This window comes from Nanorana parkeri, unplaced genomic scaffold (genome assembly GCF_000935625.1).
Source record: "Nanorana parkeri isolate BGI_ZX_2015 unplaced genomic scaffold, ASM93562v1 scaffold119, whole genome shotgun sequence".
NCBI classification, from domain to species: domain Eukaryota; kingdom Metazoa; phylum Chordata; class Amphibia; order Anura; family Dicroglossidae; genus Nanorana; species Nanorana parkeri.
In genome coordinates, this window is record NW_017306387.1 from 838399 (window position 1) to 862231 (window position 23833).

At 43.0% G+C, this 23833-nt stretch overlaps 1 protein-coding gene across 2 annotated transcripts in view; it reads left to right on the forward strand.

The window, feature by feature from the left end:
* SUFU (SUFU negative regulator of hedgehog signaling) overlaps nt 1-23833 on the forward strand; it is a 36457-nt gene that overhangs the window by 2410 nt on the left and 10214 nt on the right. Inside the window, exons 2-8 of one of the 2 annotated variants that reach the window (XM_018553405.1) lie at nt 3936-4070; nt 13316-13452; nt 18135-18277; nt 19208-19293; nt 19618-19690; nt 21650-21806; nt 22941-23052. In XM_018553405.1, coding sequence (XP_018408907.1) covers nt 3936-4070; nt 13316-13452; nt 18135-18277; nt 19208-19293; nt 19618-19690; nt 21650-21806; nt 22941-23052 — 843 coding nt within the window. The remainder of the gene's footprint in view (nt 1-3935; nt 4071-13315; nt 13453-18134; nt 18278-19207; nt 19294-19617; nt 19691-21649; nt 21807-22940; nt 23053-23833) is intronic. The other variant, XM_018553406.1, reaches the window with a different exon arrangement.

A 23833-nucleotide genomic window follows, 5' to 3' on the forward strand; every position in this document is an offset into this window, starting at 1 on the left:
GGGAGATGATCGGGGAGTGGCGAGCGACGGTATGTGTTCGCTCACTTCCCGATCTATTGAGCCGACGTGTGACAGTCTCACTGTCACACGTCGGCTCTAACTTTGGGATGGGTGGTGTTCACTCCCCCTATTGTTCTCCTTTAAGGGCCAGTGAACACTGTTGCACTGCAGTAATGCACATGTGTCAACTCAATGCACTGCTATTCATTTCCTAGGGCACTATGTGTGCTGCAGTGCACCATAATGTACTACCATGCCTGGTGTTGCTATGCATAGCTAAACTTCTTAGGACATTTGATCTGAAACTCATTCCTCTCAGTGGGCTGCCTTAATGCAGCACGTTAACACTAAGGAAAAAAGTGCATCAGCATAACTCACTAGGACAACAAGGTGTGAATGGTCCCTCAGCCAACATGATAACGGACACTTTGCTCTATGTACTGATTTATAGACCAGTGATGTATAGGTGACTGCAGTGGACAACATTGGGACAATGCTGTTGTACTGTCTATTCTGCTATATTGTGACTGTAAAAATAAGATCAGTTGTGCAGATTACTGCGACAGGCTGTCTGTACATGCTTGTGCCGTTCTTTGGTATTCCAGCTTTGTATTGTATAGACTTGAACGCTGCATGTAGTTTGTATTGTACTCTTTATTGATTTAGGGTGTACTCACACCAGGGTGTAGGAATCCTGTCCAAGCACATTTGACCCTTTAAAGTCCAGTTCATTTGTGTAGTGTGAATGCTTCGGACAGTACTTAGTTCAGGATTGGACAAATCCCAGGAGTCAGGTAGCCCATGCGCCTTAGAAAGTACTGCTGACAACTAACTTTTGAGGTTTTCTCTAGTTGTCCATGGAGCTGGTTTCTGGGGGGGAAATCCTGCTACCCGCTGGATTGGACAGGCTGGCTCATGAATTCCATATTTATTTGTCCACCGCTGGACACCGTTCAGCCCACCACTTGTGCACTGTTCACCATACCATACCCTGGCCCCGCCCCCTGGGGACACACATGGTTCAGTTGGACTCAGGCAGTTTATGCATATCTGTGATCGCAGAACTTGAACACTGGAGCAGATTGGATCCATTTGTGCCCACTCAGATAGTGAAGGGTATATATGACGTAACTGAGTACAAGGTGTAAGGCGACTGTGCCTAGTGTGAATACACCCTTAAATTGCTTCACAATTAGATCACCTCTTAAGGCAGTGGATGTTCTTCTTCATCCAGCACCCATGTGAGCCTATGCTTAGTAACTACTATTGATTTCTTGTAATATCCTGCACGGTAGGGCTGGGACTGAGATGAGGAGGAAAGCATTCTGATCAGTTATGGTGCTGTCAGTCTAACACTAGGACCTTGCTGACAGGCAAAGGGAGTAAAGTTTAGTCAGGAGGCTGATTGCGGTTGAGTGAGTAAGCTATATCACAAGACTGAATAATATTACAGGTTAGCAGGTGGAAACATATATTCCGATGGTTTAAGCCGTTTTACTCCTTTTTAAATATAACTTTATCTCTGTAATGAAATGCATTTTCAAGACCTTGCAGATGCCTTTTTTTTCTTTTTTTCTTAATGCTCTTAATGTGCATTGCAGCGTGTTGGAACGCACGGAGTATAAATGCCACATGTCTTATTATTTTTCAGTGCACAGCAATGAAGCGCAGTTGTACATAGGACAGCTTAGAACATGAGGATATTTGTCTTGTCCTTACATTGGGCAACACAGCCCAACAGAGATGGTGTGAAGGAGCCCTTGACGTAGTTGCTGTGTTTGCAGATATCATCAGATTAATGGACCGTGTCCATGTTGGATCATTCTCTATGTGTGGTCACCTATAATCCCTTCCTCTGGCTTTCTTTAAACTTCTTCTAGAGGCGCTGTCAGTCCTGAAGCACTTAAATTTTACACCATAACAACAGTTGTCACAAATAGAGATTAAACAATGTTATTACCCAACACTAGAGCTCGTGCACACAATGTCCGTTGTAAAACACACTAGGGCACTTTTATGCACCACAAAGCAGCTCATTGCATGACACACTTCTGTACTTGGAGGTGAATCTGATGTCATTTTGTGACATTTCAATAAAGTTTCAAGAAAAAAGGTAAACTGTGTGATACATTGTAACATCGCATCTCACTGCCCCTACAGAATGCACACTTGTGCGTAGGTGGAGCATAACGCATGTAGGCTGGTGTCAACAAGCCCTTACGCAACAGGCTTAAATATCTGGTCACATGACTGACACTGGGTCAATAATAAAATCATACTGCAAGAGATGAGCCCTTATACTCTACTCTCTAGTGGCCTGTGTCTTCTACCTCCCCTTTGTTCCAACATATCAAGGTTTCGGGGGGTGTCAGACGTCTGTGCCCCTGCTGCGTGCTGTGGTTCCTTCTCCATCCTCATTCTTGCTGTGTCCCTGTAGTGACGTGAGAGTCGGAGGAAAGAGACACAGCACAAGGCAGAGAACACGGACATCTGACATTCTGGAATTGTATGATGCCAAAGAAACTGATGGAGGCCACAGCGCTGGAACTGACACAAGCTGTTGGAGAGGTGAGTATCGGGGTTCTTCTCTTGCAGGGTACTGCGGGTACGATTTTGTTTATTAGAGGCTGACATTGGCTGTTCTGTTAGCGGATATTTAAGCCTTTTCATCAAGTGTTGGGTAATAAGATTGTTTAATTTCTATTTGTGACAACTGTTGTTAAGGGATGAAATGGAAGTGCTCTCCTTATCAGTACAGATTAACATTGTTTAGCAATAATGAAGTGTAAGAGAAAACACAATCACTCTATGAAGTTGTGTAATAGGTTTTGTAGCCTTTTTTGTTTTGCCTCTTAAGTCTTATTGTGCAGGAACAGGTATTCACGTGTGCCATGCTTTGAACTGTAAATGTGTAACAAGGGATCATACGTGATTACAATGGGTACTGTGACCCAGCAATCCCTGCCATGGCCAGTACTATCTACCTCTGGTGTGGGCACTGCTGCCCCCGGAGTGCCACTCAGCTCTAGAGCTCAAAGTTATAAGTGGCCGGTGTCTTTACATCAGGGGTGGACCAATTGTTATGGAATTAAGGAGGCAAAAATAATTTTGGAAGCCATTGACAACTAGAACAAAACCCATAAGTTAGGTGTCGGCTGTAATTTTTAAGGCGCATTCAGTCCTAATTTACCTGACTGGTATTGTAATGGCATCAAATAAAAATATTTTGCAGGGAGAAGGGTAACATTACCAAACCTTGTACCCAGAATAGGTTTTCCCTGATGGATAACTAGTTATAAGTACTCACAAATGATATTTCAGTTTTTGACAGATGTAGGTAACTTAATTCTTACACCAGCTTCTTTTTTTTCTTCCTCTGGGACTGTGGTGCCAATATCTCCCCCGTCATAGTTCTCAACTCTGTCCTTTCCTCAACTACATTTTTAACATCTCTCTGGTGGCTTAAAAAAAAATCTTCTGCCTGCCAGTCTGGAGCTGTCTCCCTCAGTACCTCATTTCCCAGCCACAAAATGTCCTCAGTCCTCCGTGTTGAATGATGCTGTGCGTACTGACCATGTATTGACGCAGAAAGTGGTGCTGATGTTGTCTGTACCACTCTCTGCATCATTGAAGACCACCAGGACAAGATGGAAGGGACCCTATGTGTCATATTACTGGCCTGAAGACTTCTGGTGTGTGTATCCAACAAGGAGAGTAAAGGCTCTTATAGTGACATTTGTGGGTTGGAGAACTTGGCAGTTTAAGTACGGAGGTTTAGCCAATGGACCTCCAAAAATAATGAATCAGATTGGTATTGTACCGCAATGTGCCTAAAATGGGAAAATACATTTTGGTAGGACTCTAAAGGCCAGGCACTATGAATGTTGTTCATTTCTTTTTATTTCTATTGATGTATATATGTTCTTCCCCTTTAGGTTGGGTGGACCAGACCCCCTAGATTATGTGAGCATGTACAGAAATCTTGGCGATTCGTCACTTGGTGTTACTGAACACTGGCATTACGTCAGCTTTGGACTCAGCGATTTGTATGGAGACAACAGAGTACACGAGTAAGTGTTTAATGTTTCTGTCAATTAGAGTCAGTACACTAATTTGTAGCAGATATTTGTAGGCTGAACTACAAGGAGAAATAAAAAGACGCCCATCAACATTTATTCCTTACTTTTTTTGTTCTGTTTTCCCCATGCAACAGTGTAAGTATCTTAATTGACTTGGTATCACTTATGGCAATCTCTACACAGCAGGGCTCAGATTTGGGGAGGAGATGCAGCACAAGGATCAGCTGTGAAGTCTAAGGGCCTGTTCACATTATATCAGGTCCTGATCAGGTGCGGATCTGCAGATGCGGTGCTACTGATGCAGTGCGTTTTTGACGCGTTTTGCATTTCTGGACCGGACAAAATGTGACATGCAGTATTTTTTCTGTCGTAACCTGAACGGACTGCGCACGTGAGAACTGTAGCCCATAAAACACATAGGGATACATTGGGATGCATTTTTAGTGCAGGAGCGTACGGATCAGGTCAGCACAGAAAACGGACGTCGTGTGAACAGGCCCTAAGGGTCATGCTGAAGGGAAGAGAGAGCAGAGTGAGAGGGAAATAAACTCATTATTTTGCGGCTTCTCCTTTTGCTGTCAAGTTCTACTGATCTGATGTATAAAAAAAGACGTCTTCTGACCTGCCATGCTGGGTTGTGCAGTGTGACAGCTGTGCAAGTCTCAGATGGACAGAAATTCTCATCCTGTGGCAGGTAAAACCTCTACCTTGTATATATCTGTCATTTATAGCTGGAGGTCGGCTTTAACACCATTCATCACTTTATATTAGGGATACACCGATACCAATATTGGTATTGGTGCCGATACCAAGTATTTGGGCGAGTACTCGCCCTAATGCTCCGATACCAGAACTTCCAGTCAGAGGAAGATATCCCACTGACCCGCAGTGCCGAGGGAGCATGGAGCCGCTCTTCCTTTCCAATCAGGAAGCCGGGCGGTGTGTTATGACCTGCCTCTAGGAAGCCGGCTTCACTTGTTGCTAGGCAGCTTGGCTTCCTAACGAATCAGGAAGCCGGACGGCACGTAATGACCTGGCTTCCTGATTTTAAAAAAAACTGTATCGGTGCATCCCTACTTTATATCATTTAGGGCTGCAACCAACTAATCGATTAATAATGATAATAGATGTAAACTATTCTCATCGATTAGTTGGTTGAATCCCTTAGCTCTCAACACCAACAACCATATCCAGCCTGCTATTGGCTATTGCAATTTGAAATGGCCAATAGCAGGCTGGCTATTGCACCAACCCACTACCTGCCGTATTTACATTCAGCTGCCGTCTTCGGAATCTTGCCACCGGCAGCTGTCATTCCCTGGCTGAAGCTATTCAAGCGTCATGTGCTTACAACTAAAAATAAATAAATTATAAAAGGTGGGAAAAGTAATTTTTGGTTTTGGCCTGACAAATTCTGCTGCGGGAGGGGTGCATTTATTTCAATGACACCACAAACGGGCCTTCCACCCACAGTGTGATCGCCCGCACTGGAACGCACAGCACCACAATGCGGTGTGATTGCAAAAATAATTGTGCATTCAGTTTTATTCTGACATAAACATTGTTTATAACACTGCATTTGTGTATTTTACTTTAAATTAAGGATGACACTAAATTTTTTTGTCTGATCGAAAAAATAATCGGCTAACTAATCGATTATGAAAATAACCAGTTGCAGCCGTAATATCATTATTATTATTTTCTGTCACAGAGTGGTCAACGTTCCACACACAAATATCACATCGGTGTGGGATTTGGTTTTGTATGAAATCATGTTTTCAGACTTTTATATACCGTGTTTCCCCGAAAGTAAGACCTACCCCGAAAGTAAGACCTAGCACTATCTTCAGTGATTTCTGTAATATAAGACCTACCCGGAAAATAAGACCTAGTTCGGTGATAGGTCTTATATTACAGAAATCCGCTAGGTCTTTCTTTCGGGGTAGCTGCACATAAACTGAATTTTAAATGTAAAGACCGGCCGCAGTTCCCGCCCTGCCCACACGCCAGCCTGCCGTAGCCCCCGCCCACATGCCCGCCCACACACCAGCCGGCCGCTGCTCCCCCCCGCCGGTCGCAGCTCACGCCCGCACGATGGAAGCGACATGTCATCCGCCGAAACCGGGACCGGCAACAGCACGCCGCCTTCCGGGACCTTGTCCAGTCCTCCCCCAGCCAGGTAAGACATCCCCCGAAAATAAGACCTGAAATTCAAGTGATCCATGCTCTAATTCCCTTTGTATATTGGAAATGTAAAAAGTAGCAAATAATGCACTTTGATCAAATCCAACATTGTTTATGATTTAGTAAATGTTCCTCATTGTCCTCCTATTACTTGTTTGTTGGTATAGAGTGTTTAATAGTCAGCAAACTCCCTTGTGGGTGGAGTGGCTACTTAGAGATGTGGAATGTTGGCACTTTGTGTACACAATTAAGCAGGATAGGAGTCTGCAAACATTTTGTGTTTATGTTTAATAAGCTCTCACCACCTGTCAGTGTAGGGAGGGTGAGGAGGAGCCGCTGCAGTGTTGGAAAGTCTCATACTGACAGCATTTTGAGAGGGAATGGTGTGTCCGCTAAGGCCTCATGCACACAGGGCCTTTCTGTGCATCTGGGGATTCTTGTGGTAGGAGTCCCTGGTGGGTCAGTACAGATGTGACCGCTGTGTTTAGTAATAAGGCATGGTAGCAGTCCAGACAGCCCTTCAGCATGATTTCATTTAGTGCAGATGTATCCAGTCCAGCAGTAAGCTGGTTTAGGTCACATACTAGGGGACATTATCTTAAAACTTCTACACAAATGTAGTTCCATTTATTAACATTTCTACTCTCTCAGATCACATGGCATGATTATCATCTGGCCTCCCTGGTTGATTCTAGCCTGTGTTCGGGCTCCTTGCACATGTTCTCCTCAAGTTGGCAGCAATGCAGTCATGTCAGCAGATCCAGCTGCTGGTCTGCCAAGTGTTGTATAGTGCTTTGAGGCTCTGTAGGGGATTGTATGAGGGCTCGCCAATTCTAGGCCTTTTATTCATACAAGACCTGGACTGCTCTGTGTACATCTTGCTCTGTAGGAGACCTAATGTTTCTGTGCCAAGAAATGTTATGCAATGTTCTTCATATACATACAATCCATTCTAGTGTTAGCACTGCTCTATATGTTGGGTTATCTTACTTGGTCACGATATTTATATACTGTATATATACTGACTTTATATTTCATTATGTTATATGAAACCCAACTCGCCTAAAAAAAACAACCATGTAAGCACTGCTTGTAACATCCTTTAGAAAAAAGTCCAAAAAATACCCGTAAATCTGACCAGAAATCCAGTGAGCTCCTAATTTCCTGTAGTGAACTGGTAACGCTGCTTCGTCTGCACTGAAATCTCAAGCGGTGTTGTTGTCTCTGCCTGAGTTCTTTTCAGCGGGACTACAGAACACCTCCCCATGACGGAGATGAGAGGCATAGGTGTTCTGTAGTGTAGAAGAGAAAAATGGGGCAAGGATGACAAGTATTCCTTGGATATCAGTACAGCAAAGGCAGCTTTGTCAGCTCAGTTAATGAACACACACACCAGGAAAATAGAAGTCTATGTTGCAGATATTTTATTTTCAGATCAGAAGAATCCTTTTCTTAGTATTCATATGATTGTCACAAATGTTTATGCAGTTGTGGAATCCTGTGCTCATGGCTGATAATGAAAGACTGATGCCTGAGCCAAGAACATTGGGGGCGGCCTTTTGGTTCTGCTCCAGAAATGGAATGCCGGGGAAGATGGAATAAATGAAATCGAATGTATCTGTATAAACACCTCTTTTAGAATGCAGAGGAACCTGTACTTTGCCCATCTGATAGAACATTATCAAATCACATTATTTTGATTGAAAAACATGTTTTTTCTTTCCTTGGATAACAATTCTGGCCGATCCCTCATCCTAAGAAGCCTAGACAAAAGATAACTGGGTCCCTAGCTGCTGGGAGCATTGAGCGTGTTTTCAGCTGCAGAGTCTGCTTTTGATAAAAGCCAATGAGAAAAGACGGCGTCCTCCTTTTATACATTGATAAATACTGAATATGAATACAAGATTTAAAGGCTGAACTCCAGGCTAAATACAGATCTAATGTAAAGCCTTCTATATCCCAGAACTGGATTTGTCATCCTGTGTGGCTAGTTAGGTGATGTAGGCACCCCTGTTATACCTCCTCTACAATAGCAATACAATCTTGGTTTCATTACATGGATCCTAAGCACTCCTCCAGTTTAAGTGGACCGTAAAGGAGCAGCAGTACATGTACATGGTCATCACCCTGTTCTCTTCTTCTGTCAGTATGTTCACTGTCGGCACAGCAGAGGGGATTTTTTTCCGAGCTTATATGAAGGCAAATGCAGGTGGCCACACTAGTGGCATCAAAAAATACTGCATTCATTTGATGGGTTATTTTTATCGAAAGGGGTCTGTTTTATAAATGTTTTAATCGAAGAGTCACATTTTTCCCAATGGAATCAAATTAGAAAATGAGGGAATCTTGGGTTAAAGTTGTGTAAATCTTAGGTGGGAAAATGTGAAATTGACCTCCTAAAGTGTGTTTCTAGCTAAACCTTCTTTTTTGTGTGTGTTTAGGTTGGAGCAGGGAATAGGAAGAACCTCTGTCAGGTGTTTATTGAAGTCTCTTTGCCCTAGTTAGCTCTGGAGAACACCGCCTCATAGGCCACATTCACACTTCTGATCACATGAGTCTCTCAGATTCCTCAATGAGACGTATGATCAGCTGCGAGCAGGAGGCTCTGTACAATACAGTAACAGCTGCCACAGCCATTCGCAGGCCGGCCGTATGTGATCGCAGCATAGAGGAATTTGTGAGACTCATGCGATCAGTCCTTTGCACAAGTGTGAATGGGGACTTAGCCCTTTTGCATGATCTTGAGTCTCGTATCGCTGTATCTGCTGCATGTGGCCTCATGTCCCCTGCTGCGTGTTCTTCATTTTAAAATCTAACAAAGGGAAGAATAACATTGTACGTTCCAGCTGACTGGTACTTTAGTATTCACCTGTTTAAACATTCGGCCCTGACAATCCTCAGCTGCTGCTCTGTATAATAAACAATGTGATACTGAAAAGACATTGAAAGGCCAGTATATAATACAGAATTGCAGGCTGCGTCTAATGTGTGGTCTCACTGCAGGCGTATTCAATGATATAGATCAGGGTCTGTCAGCTAGTGCTGTGCATCCCTCTAGGGCTACTACTACCGCAAGGCAGACATTGAAAAATCCTATAGAGCAGCATTAGGAAGTGCTTGCAACAGCGTGAGGCAACCGTTGGAAGATTATTCTTGGCGCAGGCAAAGTGGAGAAAAAACACCCAGCAATTTCATGATCGGCTTGTTTTTGCCTTTTCAGTCTTTTGATGGAATAGCATAGGAAACTTTCCACAAACATATCAGGGTCATGTGAGGCTAGAGATCAGACACAGACGAAGGGTTAAGCAATTTGTGGCATTCAAGGCACCCATGGAAATTGGATGTCCGTTCTCTTATGAGCTGGATTTCTGTAGGTATCAGACTATTTATTTTGGGGTCACTGGAAAGGAGTGCCTGGAAATCCTACAGCCCAGAGAGCTTGTTCAGGCCTTTTTTCTGCCACCTTTGTGCTGGTGTCTGGTCCCAAGTTGAGGTGTGTCCTTAGTGTTTCTGAAATCTGAGTATACAATGCTTCATTCCCTTTCCTCTACACTTTATTTATTACAGGAATTTATATAGCACCGACAATTTACGCAGTGCTTTACATAGTTGCACATTCACATCAGTCCCTGCGTTCAAGGAGCTTACAATCTAAGGTCCCTATCTCACATACATACAGGGCCAATTTAGACAGGAGCCAATAAACCTACCAGCATGTCTTGGGAGTGTGGGAGGAAACCGGAGTACCCGGGGGAAACCCACGTAAGCACAGGGAGAACATGCAAAATCCTTTGCAGCTCGTGATCTGGCCGGGATGCTAATTCATTAAAACTGCTGGCCAGTGGAACCCCCTAGGCAGTCAGGACATAGGGAAGATTGTGGCACAACAAGGCAGGAGGGTTGTTGCCTGAGGTGCTCAGTGATTTCCCTGGAACCCAACCCTTCTGCTGCCAGAAACATTTTGAACCTTAGGATTTTTGATATGTACAATTGTGTTTGTGTCTTTGTACCTGAATACCGCAGACCTTCTAAACTGATTCATTTGATGTGGGCCAGTTGATTAGGAAAAATTGGAGCATGCAGCATTTTCCGCTGCTTCTAAAGTTGCCTGTTAAATGAGGTCCTTCAGAATACATCAGAGACACCCATAACCCAACACTTGCGTTTTCCAAACCTTTGAATGTGCATGAAACCCGATGACATGTAATATGCAGCTGACAGTAATTGCTTCCAGTGCTTTAGAGGTATTGGAGGGGCTTTGTGTTCTATTCGGCATTGTTGAGGGTGCTGCTGGAGGAGAGTTGGCCTTGTTTAACTTGTGAGAGTATTTCATCAATAAACCCGGAGTAAATGAATTCTTTATCTCAGGAAGAGCTGGGGGGGCCCGGCAATGGGGAGCTGCTGTCTGTGTGCTGGAGGTAGACCTCCCCTGAAGAAATAGCTAACATATGGAAACCTTTTCCTACAGCGTATTTGGTTTCAGATTGTGATTTGTTTGAGCTAGTTAACACCATCAATAACACAGGAACACGGAGGCCACCAACAGAGCCAGGCTGGCTTTCTATTCAGCAACAAGCTCTAATCTCAAAGGATAACACTCGCTCAGTGTATACACCAGGCACATTTTTCTGCTGATCACAGATTCACAAATCTTGAGTTATTTCATTAGTTTAACATTAATGACGAGGCCTGCACTTTTATTTCCATTTTTGTTACCAGCGCCACTGTCATATTGGTGAGAAGGGTGATCATGCAGCTTTTGTATCGGCAAGAAATGTCCATAATGACTCATTTTTCTAAAATTATATTCAGCGACACTTTGTTGATGAGCTGGATTATGTGGGCTCGTTACTCATGATTGTATATGTTAGAAATCTGCTAAATAATTGCCGATTGACCTTTTATTATTTACCTTAAATGCCAATAGGAAATCCTGAAAAGAAATTGCATTTGATGTGGAAAATAAGAGACTATTTTACAGTTTGTTTCTGGGGCAAATCTCCAGGAATCATGGCGATTGTGAGAGATATATCTACATAATATATATAATTTAATGTTTTTAATAAAGCTTCATATTGGCCATATAAGAGATTACTGTGGTCTCTTACCAGTAGAAACTTTGGAAAGAAGGGTTTGATAAGGTATAATTCACTACTGATGAGTGATGCATTTTTGTGTGTAATTGTTCAGCTTGAGCTACTGATGTCTGTACAATTGAGCTTCAGATAAAGCGCCACCCCCTGGCTAATAAAGAGAATGCACAATATGTACATTCACTGGAAGTATGTAAGGAAAAAAAAAAGATCGAGGGGAGAGTTTTCTCTTCCCTTTCATGCTCGTTCCTTTTTCTGTTTCTCCTCTAATGGGACCACACACATTGATCCTTTAGCTAGCTGTTAAGCTTTAGGGGTGGATCTATATTTCTATAGCATAAAGTGGTCTGGCCTTGGTGGCCTTTAATGTTGTAATTGTTACTAAAGGAAAAAGTTATTATGTAAATAACCTCTGTTAGTGTTCAATAGATTGTGAACTCTGATATTTAAAGGCTTTTTTTCTATGCAGAATATTGTTTTAGGAAGTCTGGACCAGCTTATAGTTTAGAGCCTTGGTTCTCAACTGGTGGGTCGTGACCCAAAAGTGGCTCACGGCATGCTTTCCACTTTTCTAGTTTCTAATTTCCAGTTCTCATAATGTAGGGAGTCTGGGTGGATCTTAGAAATAAAAAAAGAAATACATTTTTTTTTTTGGAGTGTGTTAATGTGTGTGTGAGTTTGTGGTTGTGTGTATCGGTCAGCGTTTTTGAAGGCCCGTTCACACTAGTACAGTGCATTAAATGAACAGTCCTGTGCCATTAACGCGCACTGTACCACGCAATCGCACCTACTATGCATTCTGGTGTGGAAGGTGCACTGCCATTCATTCCCACCTCACGCCCACAGTTCAATTGGCCGCACTGCACGGTACCACAACGCTGTGCATTCATTGCAGTGCGTCTTGGGACGCAACTTGATGACCATGGACAAATATGGGTCCTGAGGTTACACAGTTTGAGAACCACTGGTTTAGAGGACAGTTAGCTGGACCTTTGAGCCAGTAGATTGGAGAAGTTGTGCTAGGTTCATTGCCTGGATGCTGGGATTTGTGTAGCACTGCCTGCCTCTGGTCTTTTTAGGTGATGGTTGGATGGGAACTCTTATCTGACCATGAAAACTTTGGAGGGCTCTGCCACCAAACAGACAGTGTTGTGGAATGAAAGGGGAGAAACAGACCTTGAGTAAAAATGGTGATCCCTGCTTATCTGAGCAGAAATTGAGATAAGGCCGACTCTCATCCTCCCTGACTGAGGGTGACCTAGAACAATTCAGGACAAGTGTCTGTCATGCCATGTCTGGGTAGCTGTAGGCTTCATAGATACAGATGGTGGGTGGTGAATGCATTCAACACCCGTGTGACAGAAGAAATAAAAAAATGTTTTATCCTCGGTTTTGGATGCACATGTTCTCTGGTAAAGCTGTAGATAATTGTGGATTCCAGCATCAGTGTGACACAGGTGTCGTACATGTCATCTACTTCATGGCTTTCTTAAAAGATATGTGCACTTCTCCTTTCTGCACATTTGCCATGACCTAAGCGAACACATTCCTTTCCCTCTCCAAATGCATACTTTCCTCCTTATGACTGCCATGGCCTCCAGTGATTGTTTACATCTTGACCATACCGCCATAGACTTCTATTGAGCCATCTCCCTTCGTCTCCAGGTAAACAAACATCGGAGGCCAGGGCATGCCGTGTCTAGGCAAGTATGTATCTTTGGAGGGGGAGGGTGGGTTTCATTAGATCAGGGCAGAGGCATAAAGGAGTAGTTCCTTCTTTTCTTAAAGTGCACTTATCCTTTAAGAGTATTCATTCAATATACACTTTTTTTGCAGTGGACGGCAAGAAGAGCTAATTGAGCATCAGCATTACCCGCTGCGTGCTATTAATGTCTGAGTTTACAAAGCTTTTTTAGTGAGAAACAGTCATGTGCTGATTTGCAATGTTTCTTTTCACAGATACACAGGGGTTGATGGACCCAGTGGGTTTGGTTTTGAACTCTCCTTCAGACTGAAAAGGGAACCAGAGGAATCTGCACCACCAACATGGCCAGCAGAGTTGATGCAGGGACTTGCTAGATATGTTTTCCAATCAGGTAAATACACAAAGAAAAACATAAATACACGATATATCTATTCCATTGAAAGACACAAATGTTGTAATTCTTACCCATTTGGACACTGGCAAAAAAATAAATAAGCCGGCCCTTGTATACCCCATCTCCAACCATCAAGTCCGTTTTTTGGGAATTTCCTAAGATCGGCACCATTTTCTTGAGTTCTGCTGAAATTAGGTCTAACTATAATTTTGTGCTGGCTTTTTCTACTATTTCTTAAATACAGATACTTTATACACCATATATTTTTTTTCTTTCTTCAGTGACTTTAAAAAAAAAAAAAAGCTGCTTGTCTGCTAGTCTCTGCACAGCGGTTATCAGGATTGGTGTATAGATTTGGAGGCCGTACCTGAACCCCACTGGAGTGGAAGATTGCAGGGCAAACCTGGATTGTGACCTTTGGGCACTGGGCTTTGCATTGCCTGTAGAGCTGCAGCTAACGATTATTTTCAAAATCGATTAGTTAGCCGATTATTAAGTTCGATTAATCGGATATGTTGGGCTCAAGCACTGAGAGCCACCTCACAGTGGGTACCGCAGGGGGGCATTTTAAAATGGCTGCCATCATACATCGGTAATATTTAGGGGTAGAATTGATGTCATCCGCTAAGTGGAGTATTGCACATGATCTACGCTCTTGCTTCTCCCATTCAGCTTAGTGGAGGCACCATGCCCCGCTGCTTCTGTTTTTGAACTTATAGGCGAGCAGTCTACCTCCCACCTCAACTAACACATCTCAAAGCCAGAAGTCCTCTGTCTCCTCTGCTCAGCCCTCTGCATAAAGGTACTCCTCCAGTTCTGCAAGTGGATGTTGTGTTTTACCTCCTTGCAGTTTGGATGCTCAGGCTTCCCCTCATAGCACTAGACGTTCTGATTCCTCCTCTCATAGTACCCTTGAGAATGCTATCCCATTCATTGTCGCACTCCTCTTTACAGGGAAATCCTTTTCCATTGCAGATAGTTACACCCCTTACAGTGCTGGACTCTTCAACCCTCTCCTCAGGGTTCTTGTGGTTTGTAAGATTGCAGGGATCAGTTCCTGCTGCTCCTTTACATTGTAAGGACCTGACTCTTCAGTGTCCTCCAGTGGGGTCTGAGCCCTACCCAGGGCACTGACCCTTATGTACACTCTTTTGTGAAGTTTTTCTGGTGTCCCCATTGTGGAATGCTCAGATCTTCACTTAAGTCAGTGTCCAAGTTTCTTGTACGTCAAGCTTAGCTGAGGGTCCTATCATCTACACTGCCCCTGGAACTTTCTCCCTTGCTTCTTAGGGGGTTTATAGAAACCTCTGTTAATTCTATTTAACATAGACCCTCTTCTCGTGCTGTCCCTTAATCCTGTTTAGATATTTTTTTTTTCTTTTTTTCTTCCCCTGAGTTAGAGAATCTGGAATGGTGGCAGGCACCAAGGTGGTCCTTTGGACCAGAAAGACCCGCTATTTGCCATGTTCTGACCATTGTCAGAATGATCCCTTTCCCCTAATGCATGTATCGGCTTGCCTACTCCTTTGGTCCGGTTTTATGGAACAGACAGGATCCCAAGCCAATGGGGAATCCCTTTGTTGGTCAGTCTTTTATTATGCCCTCTGCTGTTAGAGGTTCCAAGAACTTCAGCTCCAGAATAATTTGGAAATCCCCCCTGTATCTGACTGGGTGACCTATTACCCTATGCTGGACAGTCTTCGGTATGTAATTCATTACCACACTGGTGTTTTTGTTTTTTTCCCCTGTAGTTGGTATTAGCTTCCAGATCACCGCATCTGTTGCTCCCCACTTTGAGGAGTGAGGGTTCTGCATGTGAGTGTGCCTCCCTTCTTCCTTGCTAGGAGGTATCCATTGCTAATGTGTCATGTCATTTATTGGAGGCTCAGCAGGCAAGACACTGTTACCCTGCTGTAGTATTCCCATAGATAGGATAGTGCAAGTCTGGAGGCCTTTTGTGGGACCTGGTTACTGGAAGATTGGCCTGCTTCTATGACCGGGCTGTGGTCTACTAAGGAAGTCTCCTTACAATTCTCCTCCTCTTCCCTATTAGGATAATATTACTAGTGTTTGCACTATGATTTCTACCTCATGGCTCCTCTATGGAGGATTCAGGGCAAAGTTTATGATTCCTAGAATTATATATTTCATAATTGGTCAGACAGGTTTGCAGTGTGGTTATCACACTGCGGCTATCATTTGGAAGGACTCGTTCTCATCTTTCTGGTCCTGATCTCCTTTTTTGCCAGTTTGTGTTACGGCATATGCTGACCCCTGCCTACACTTATTTTATACAGGTTTGGTCCATCACCCACCCTCTTTCTACTTTAACAGGATTCAGGGTTTCAACCTTTTCTATTTTAAGGGTTGCTTTTTCAGCTTGCCTTCTTGTATTCTCTGCTGAGAGGTCTCTCACAGCAATGGTAGTCTGTCTCTGCTGAGAGGTCTCTCACAGCAATGGTAGTCTGTCTCTGCTGAGAGGGCTCTCACAGCAATGGTAGTCTGTCTGTGGATAATTGAGGCCCATCATTCTTCAGGTAGCGGATTCCCATTACAGTCCTAGTCTGGAGTTCTAGGTTGCTCCTCTGTTCCCTCCCCCAGGACATGGCAGTTTGCATATTTGATTGGCCCTCCTTCATCTAGCCTTCGTTTAGGTGTTGATTCCCTTCAGATAGTGTTTGTAATATAATTTCAACAGTTGTTGGATCTCTCAGTAGCTATTGTTCAGCCTTCAGGTTTTGGACATCCTGAATGTCTTAAGAATTACTAAATTCCCGTGTCCCTCAATGGACGATAAAGAACATAAGATTTTTGTAGTTTGTACGGTAACATTTTTTTTCATCAAGTCTATTGGGGGGCACAGGTCTCGCCTCTCTGTGTTTTGACCTTATGTATTGCTTACTCACAAAACTGAGTGATGGCCGGAGGTGAAATTATACAGGGGATGGCTTAACGCTTTTTATTGGCCAGTATCTGAACCTCTAACCCGAATGTCTTAGAATTAGTAAATTCCTGTGTCCCTTAATGGACTTCAAGAAAAAGTTTACAGAAAGTACGAAAATCTTATTTTATATCATTGTGTGTTTGCATGTGTACTGTATACATTGTGCTTTAACCTAACTGAAACCTAGAAGGAATATTTTACTCTTCAGTGTACCCGTCACTCATGTACCCTTCAGGCAGCTATGTTATGGGCTGAACTAACATTTAGCTGGTCTAGTCCCTACAGGTAGTTGACATTGCATAGTGTTGCACCAGTGATTTTACTTCCGGGTGACAACGTAGGAAGAATTTTGGTTTGCCCTACTAATGGCAGCGGTGTTCAAGCAACTTATTGACCTTAACCCCTTCATGACTGAGGCCTTTTTTTCATTTTTTGCACCCATGTTATATTCCACATTTTTGGCCTGAAAATGACTTAAAACCTCCAAACACATTATATATTTTCTGAATGCCAAGACCCTATAGAATAAAATGGTGGTAGTTGCAAATTTTTATGTTGCATAATATTAGCGCAACTCCTTATTAAACCCCAACATTTAGTGAAAAATTTAATTAAATGCCCAAAAACACAACAAAATACCAATTTTCTTAATGAATATAAAAGATGCGGTTACGACGAGTAAAACGATACCCAACATGCCCAGGTTACAAATTGCGTGCGTCCGTGAAACGGCGAAAAACTGCAGTACCCCAAAAAGTCCATAGAAGAAGCCGACAGTGCATTCCTCGTCACATCACGTTTGCAATGGGCATCAGCCGATTATTGGAGCAAGCTGCACTCCTCTGGCTCGTTGCTACTTAATAGAATGTGATGTGCCTGGGAGCCATTGACAGTCTAAGACCATACCTTAAGTATTAAACTCTTGTTGAGCATGTAGAAAATATGTTCTGTTACTAATGGATGTTTTATAGTGTAGACTGTAGCGGACTATAATCTCTGGTACATGAGTTTTCATGGCATGGTTGATTAACGAGTCCCATGAAAGGGCATCCTCTATGCAACTCCATAGGAATCCACAACTGCAGCATCTATATACTATATACTTGGTTCTCTCAGGACATTTGCCTTGATGTGACTGTAATGTTTGATTACTTTCAAATCCTTTTTTATTTTTTCCTTCCCTCAGCCAGGTACTTTTTTTATAAATTCTTTATTTAAATTCTTTTTTTTTTATATACAAAAAGAAACAGTTTCCCAAAGGGACATCCAGATATGCAGTACATACTTAGCATCAGTAGCTCTAAATTAACCTCAGTTCTGGACGAGGGGTGAGGACAATACAGGTAAAACATACAGTCAAACAAAGAGAGAAGCATGTGTCGGGATCCAGATCCAGCCCGTGGCACAGGGGCGAAGATGCGAGACTTCCAGCGTCAGTCTCCAGTGTGCTAGGGTTTGGGGCAATATCAGGCATGGGGGTGGGACACCCAAGGCCCTCAGGAGGGAGCCAGGTACTTACTGGCCCCTAAAACCCGTGTAAAAACATGGCCTGCCTACCACCAGTAGCTCTTTCTCTGATGGCCCACCGGGCAGCTAGGCCTGATTGCTAGAGGCAGCAACAATACTTCTCCCTTTTAAGCCACCAATAAACAAGGTTGATTCTTACAGCTGACTAGATATATAGTAAGGATATTGGTGAAGGTATTTACCTGATCACTTGTATGGCTAATTACAGAGAACACCTTCTGCAGCGGCGATCATGTGTCATGGCACAGTCCACTGGACAACAGCGAGTCCCGTATTCAGCATATGCTTCTGACAGAAGACCCCCAAATGCAGCCAGTGCAGACGCCGTTTGGTATTGTGTCCTTTTTACAGGTGAGTGAACTACAGGATTTACTGTCTGTCAGATGTTTCATTTCTCCATATACTTGCCCAGGATAGTGCATATGAAAGAGTTAAAGTGATTGACAGATGGTGTATAAAACTATTCAGATCTCAGCAGAAAATAAAATGCGACTCATTTAAAAAGATCATCAGGCATCATCTATGTTGTCAATCACCCCATAACCCTTGTACAGGTCGTGTACCTAATCATTAATAGTCAGTCATCAATGTGTGGAGGAATGAAAACATCTCCACCTGTCATACACATTATTAGTGTGGTAGGCACAGCCTACCTCTCCTACATATTCCCACTGAACCCTGTCATGAGCAATGTTTAGCAGCTGCTGCTGTTGAAAATGCTAGTTACCTGGCTGTTGTGCCAATAGGCTTTCGTTCAAGCAGGTCTTGTATTTCTATACAAGTATATGGTGCAGGTCAAAGGCACTTGTCCATGAGTTCTGATCATCTGACAAGTGTCTCAAACTGATGCCATTGACCCAAAGCCTGCCAACACAGGCTTTAAACACTGAAGTGTTTCGGGGTTGTTCCAAATTCCAGTCGGATCACTACCTGCATGGAGTTTGCATGTTCTCCCTGTGCTTGTGTAGGTTTCCTCCCACACTCCAAATGCTTGAAGGGTAATTGGCTGCTGTCTAAATCAGCCCTGAATATATGAATGTTAGATGGGGACCATAGATTGTAAGCTCCTTGAGGGCAGGGACTGTTGTGATTGTGCTACTATGTGAAGCGCTGCGTAAAGTTGTAGCCGCTGTGTAAATACCAATCGTAAATAAATAAGCGTTTTCATGTGGGAGCTCACCTCTATGATGTGATTGCATTGTTTGCAGGTGCCGGAGGATGTATGGCCAGTCTTTGTGTTCGGCATTTGTATAACCTTTCGTATTGCTTTTTTTCTGTTAGATAGTTGGTGTTTGCACTGAGGAATTGCATGCAGCTCAGCAATGGAACGGACAGGGAATACTAGAACTCCTTCGAACAATACCAGTGTAAGTAAGATTGTTTTGCAAGTCTGCAGTAAAACAGGACTCCTAAGTGTTTTGTGTGATAAGTTAAACATACACGTTACACATATACAAGTGTGGTGAGCTTTACAACAACATATATTGCATACATTTAACTCGTATATACTGTTCTCTCTCTCGTTCTCTCTCTCTCGTTCTCTCTCTCTCGTTCTCTCTCTCTCGTTCTCTCTCTCTCTCGATGGGTGGTGGTGCGTGTTTTTACTTTAGGCCCACTTTAACTTTTGATTTTGTCCTTTTATCTGCTTTATTATGTAATAGACACGTCCAATAAAATATTTCTTTACTCAGATCGGGTGGACCTTGGCTAATAACGGATATGAGAAGAGGAGAGACCATTTTTGAAATTGACCCTCATTTGCAGGTATGTCTAAATATGAAGGTCACAAAAAATGAGTGATGGTGTACGCTAAATGTTTAATGCATTTGTATGTATGGACTAAGCAGAGGTACTCCGACCATTGACAGCTGATGTCTGAAGCTCTGCAAGTATACAAATGTAAGGTGCAAGTTTGGATGCACCGACTGATATTTATTAAAGTGTTTGCATTAGACAAGCTCTTAATTCACGTTCATATCACGTGTGTAATGCCCCTTGCCCCTTAGAGACTAATCAGACCATCAAATGGTAATTGTCTTTTCATCCACCATTTATTAAAGCTTCCCTGTTATAAAGTGTCCACTGTAGCGCTCGCTAGTCCTTATCACTGACCACTGTGTCCTATAGTGATGGGGGGGAGGGGGGGAGATCGACACTCCCAAAAGTTTGGATTTTTAGAAGAAGCTTGATCTGTCTGTTCCTCTTGATCAAAGCAACATGGGCGGAAGGAGAGGTAAATATTTGGCTTTTTTTTGCAGGGATTTCATTAGAAATTGCAGCGGTGCTTTAACACTTTACATAGGAGAACCCCACGGCAATGGCTTAAAGAACTGGCACTCTCAGAACACGTTTTTGGTCCATTACAGGAAACTTGTGCTGAGGGAAACACAAGGGCTTCCATTACATTTCTAAAAATGCTATTTTCCTGACTGCTGCATCCTGAAGCTCTGGATATCACTCCACAGTTCTTTCCTCTTCACACATTCCTGGCCTTAGAATGCAGCTATGATACAGGGAGGTAGGCCAGGGTAGGTCTCTTCTTGCTTTTTAATGACCAACTGCATAGTTAGGGTGTGCAGAGGGTGTACACAACTGGGCTGCAACATGAGGTATCCAAGGCTTTAGGCTGTTACAGGCCAGGTGGTTCTAGCTGTTTACACTAAAGCTGGCTGGATATACCAGAGAGCAGTGGAACATATGGATTCTGTCTGACAGCATCTAGGCACCTTTCCCAGCCTCTGCTTTCTTAAACATAAATGGTCACGTTGGGCAACTGTTGTGTTTTTACTTGCAGAGTAGATGCACAGGAAGTGCTCTGAAGACAACTCTGGTGTTGTCTTATCAGGAGAAACTTCTATTCCTCCTGATGAGCCTTGGCCGTCAGTGTATTCAATTTCAGAAAATAGTTTCCCAATCCTGCCATTGTCAGGAGTTCTGCAGTGTGTTAGACGTTCACTTCTCCCTTATCCGTGCTGCAGATCCAGGGCTGATGGAAGTGGCAAGTCTGTGAAATGTATGTATGGATCCTAAGGACCTGTTCACATGATATCAGGTCCTGATCAGGTGCGGATCTGCAGACTGATGCAGTGCGTTTTTGCCGCGTTTTTGATGCGTTCAAGTAAAAAAAAAAAAATATATATATTATTTTTTTTATTTTTTTTTTGCTGGAGTGGTGCTGTTAGTATGTTAGCTGCAGTGCAGTGCGTTTTTGATGTGTTTTGGACGCGTTTGCGTTTCCTGACCATTTCCGGACCTGACAAAATGTGACATGCAGTATTTTTTCTGTCGTAAGCTGAACGGACTGCGCACGTGAGAACTGGAGCCCATAAAACACATAGGGATACATTGGGATGCATTTTGAGTGCAGCAGCGTACGGAGCCGGTCAGCACACAAAACGGACGTCGTGTGAACAGGCCCTAAAACTGAATCCACACAAATGTGATGAAATGCATTACAGTTTCATTAACAGATAAAGTGACATTAATCTTTGTGTGCAGGTTTATAAATGGACATTTATATCTTTATCACTAAAGGAAACGGTATTTTTGTTTTTTCCATTTTTATTTTTAACCTTTCATTTCTTTTGTGTGTTTTTCTTTTTTACAAACGTGTCCTCTGTGATGAGCGTCCCCAAATCACCATCAAGGAATTCCATGATTTAGACGCCTCTGATTTTCGAGAATACAATTACAAAGGAATTTTTTTTCTCTTAAACTTTCAAGCAGGAGAGTGTTGATAAGGGGATTGAAACGGAAGGGTCGAACCTCAGCGGAGTCAGTGCCAAATGTGCATGGGACGATTTGAGTCGACCACCGGAAGATGAGGAAGACAGTAGGAGTATATGTATTGGAACGCAACAAAGACGGTTATCTGGCAAAGGTCTTTACTTGCTTGCACCCTATTAAATACCAGTGCTTGTTTACTATATACAGTTAAGGAGTTGACAACGGAAATGTGCCTGCAGAAAATACTGTTTTGGATGTACGTGTCAATCAGAATCCTATCTTGTAATGTAGTATGGGACAAAGGGAACTGGCAGCTGGAGCGATGAAAACCGTAGCTTTTCAGACGCCTTCTGAGGTCCATTGCCTTTTAAAAGAGAAGAAGCAATGGCTTCTGAAATCAGATCCCCGATCTCTGTGTAAATCTTCATTTATATGTTCCTGTTCTATATTTTCTATCAGCATAAAGGCATGCAAGGTGTTAATCCAGCCATCAAACTAGCGGCCTTCACTGAATGTATATTCATGAGATGATAGACGGGTCAAAGTTTATGGGTACCTGGCAGGTTTCCAGCTGGGCTCTGTTGTATAGAGATTTCCTTACGCTCTGTTCTGATGAAAATGAGGGCAAACTCTGCCACAGGGACATTAATGGCAATAAAAAGCCGACTTTGTTCTAACCTGTTCTTCCACTTCTCCAAACTTCCTGTTTGGTAAAATAATTTTCACCAGCACAGAACAAACCTTATTAGAGGAACCAGATAGCAGTAAAAAACAAAGCAGATTCTAACCCTTCCCCACTCTAGCTCAAAATAAAAAAACACGTTTTGGCTGAATAAACTTTAAATGACTCGGTAACCCAGGAAAACTCCTGCTGGTAGCTTTTTGGGATCATAACAATTTCTGTCTCTTTAGGGTATGTGACAAATATAAGATGCTTAATACCGCACGGGAAGAATTCCCAACTTGTGTGCGAGGCTGAGCCCATCGCTCTTCTATGGAGGGGAGTGAAGGGTCAGAACAACCACACATGGGCTGCTTTTGTCATCAGAGCAAGTCTTGCAGCAGGTCCTGTACTAGCACAGCTCATTGGAGGGTGGCCAGATACCTCCCTGCTTGTCTTTGTCCAGTAGATATTGGGCTGTCTATGGCCACCATAACACATGCTCATTTCCTGTCTTCCAGTCTTTAGACATAAGAACCACTGTGTTCTAATAAACAGGCTGCAGTCTAACGTTTGTTCAGACTTATACTGTGTAGTAAATGTAACTCCTTTTCTGTGTTCTTTTAGATACCGAGCAAATCCGAGAGGCTTTACGAAGAGGCCTTGAAATCAACAGTAAACCTATCCTACCTCCAATCAGTATGCAGCGTCAGAATGGCATGAACCACGATCGAGCGCCGTAAGTATTTATTTTGGGAAAATCTAATGTTATGGAAATCTTTTCAAGGTAGTTCTAGTTGGAATGATCAAAGAAGAATTCTACTTGGATCTTTTTCCTGCTAAACTGACCATGCAACCAAATCCCAGCGCACTTTTTATTTATTTTTTTAAAGAAAAAAAGGATGTAAGGACAGATGCCAAATTGCTGTAACAAAGCATTCATTGCATTACATGAGATCACACAAAGATAACATTATAAGAATAAACCCGGGACATTCTGTCATATGTAGAAACAGAGGACATTGCATAGTCATAAGTCTCTGAGCCTTTTATATTTATGCTCTGTAGTTATGTGGCGGTAGCCAGAGTCCCAGGGTGAGTGATGGGAATTGTTTTCTAGTTTAATGTTTAATTGCAACAGGCAGGTTAACCACATTCCTCAATCTTTCACCTTGATATTCCAAGGAGCCAGTAAGATCCTCCATTTGTTTCATTTCATTCATTTGAGATGGGGGGGGAAGACATTTTTTTTCTAAAGGGCGCTGAAGCATATCCCGGCTGCATGCCGTAGGACTATTAAAGTGTTTAAAATGGTACGGCAAAATAAAAATGGACCCCTATCCATAGGCCCCTCTCACACGTGCTGATCAGGAGGGGATCCGTGCACGGATCACAGCAGTACAGAGTGAATGTCAAGGCTGTGACATCCGTCTCCGTACAGTTTTTTACTGAAACTACCGGGCCCCATGCCCATCTATGGGGAATCGGATGTAAGCAGACAAGTCCGTTTACATCAGATT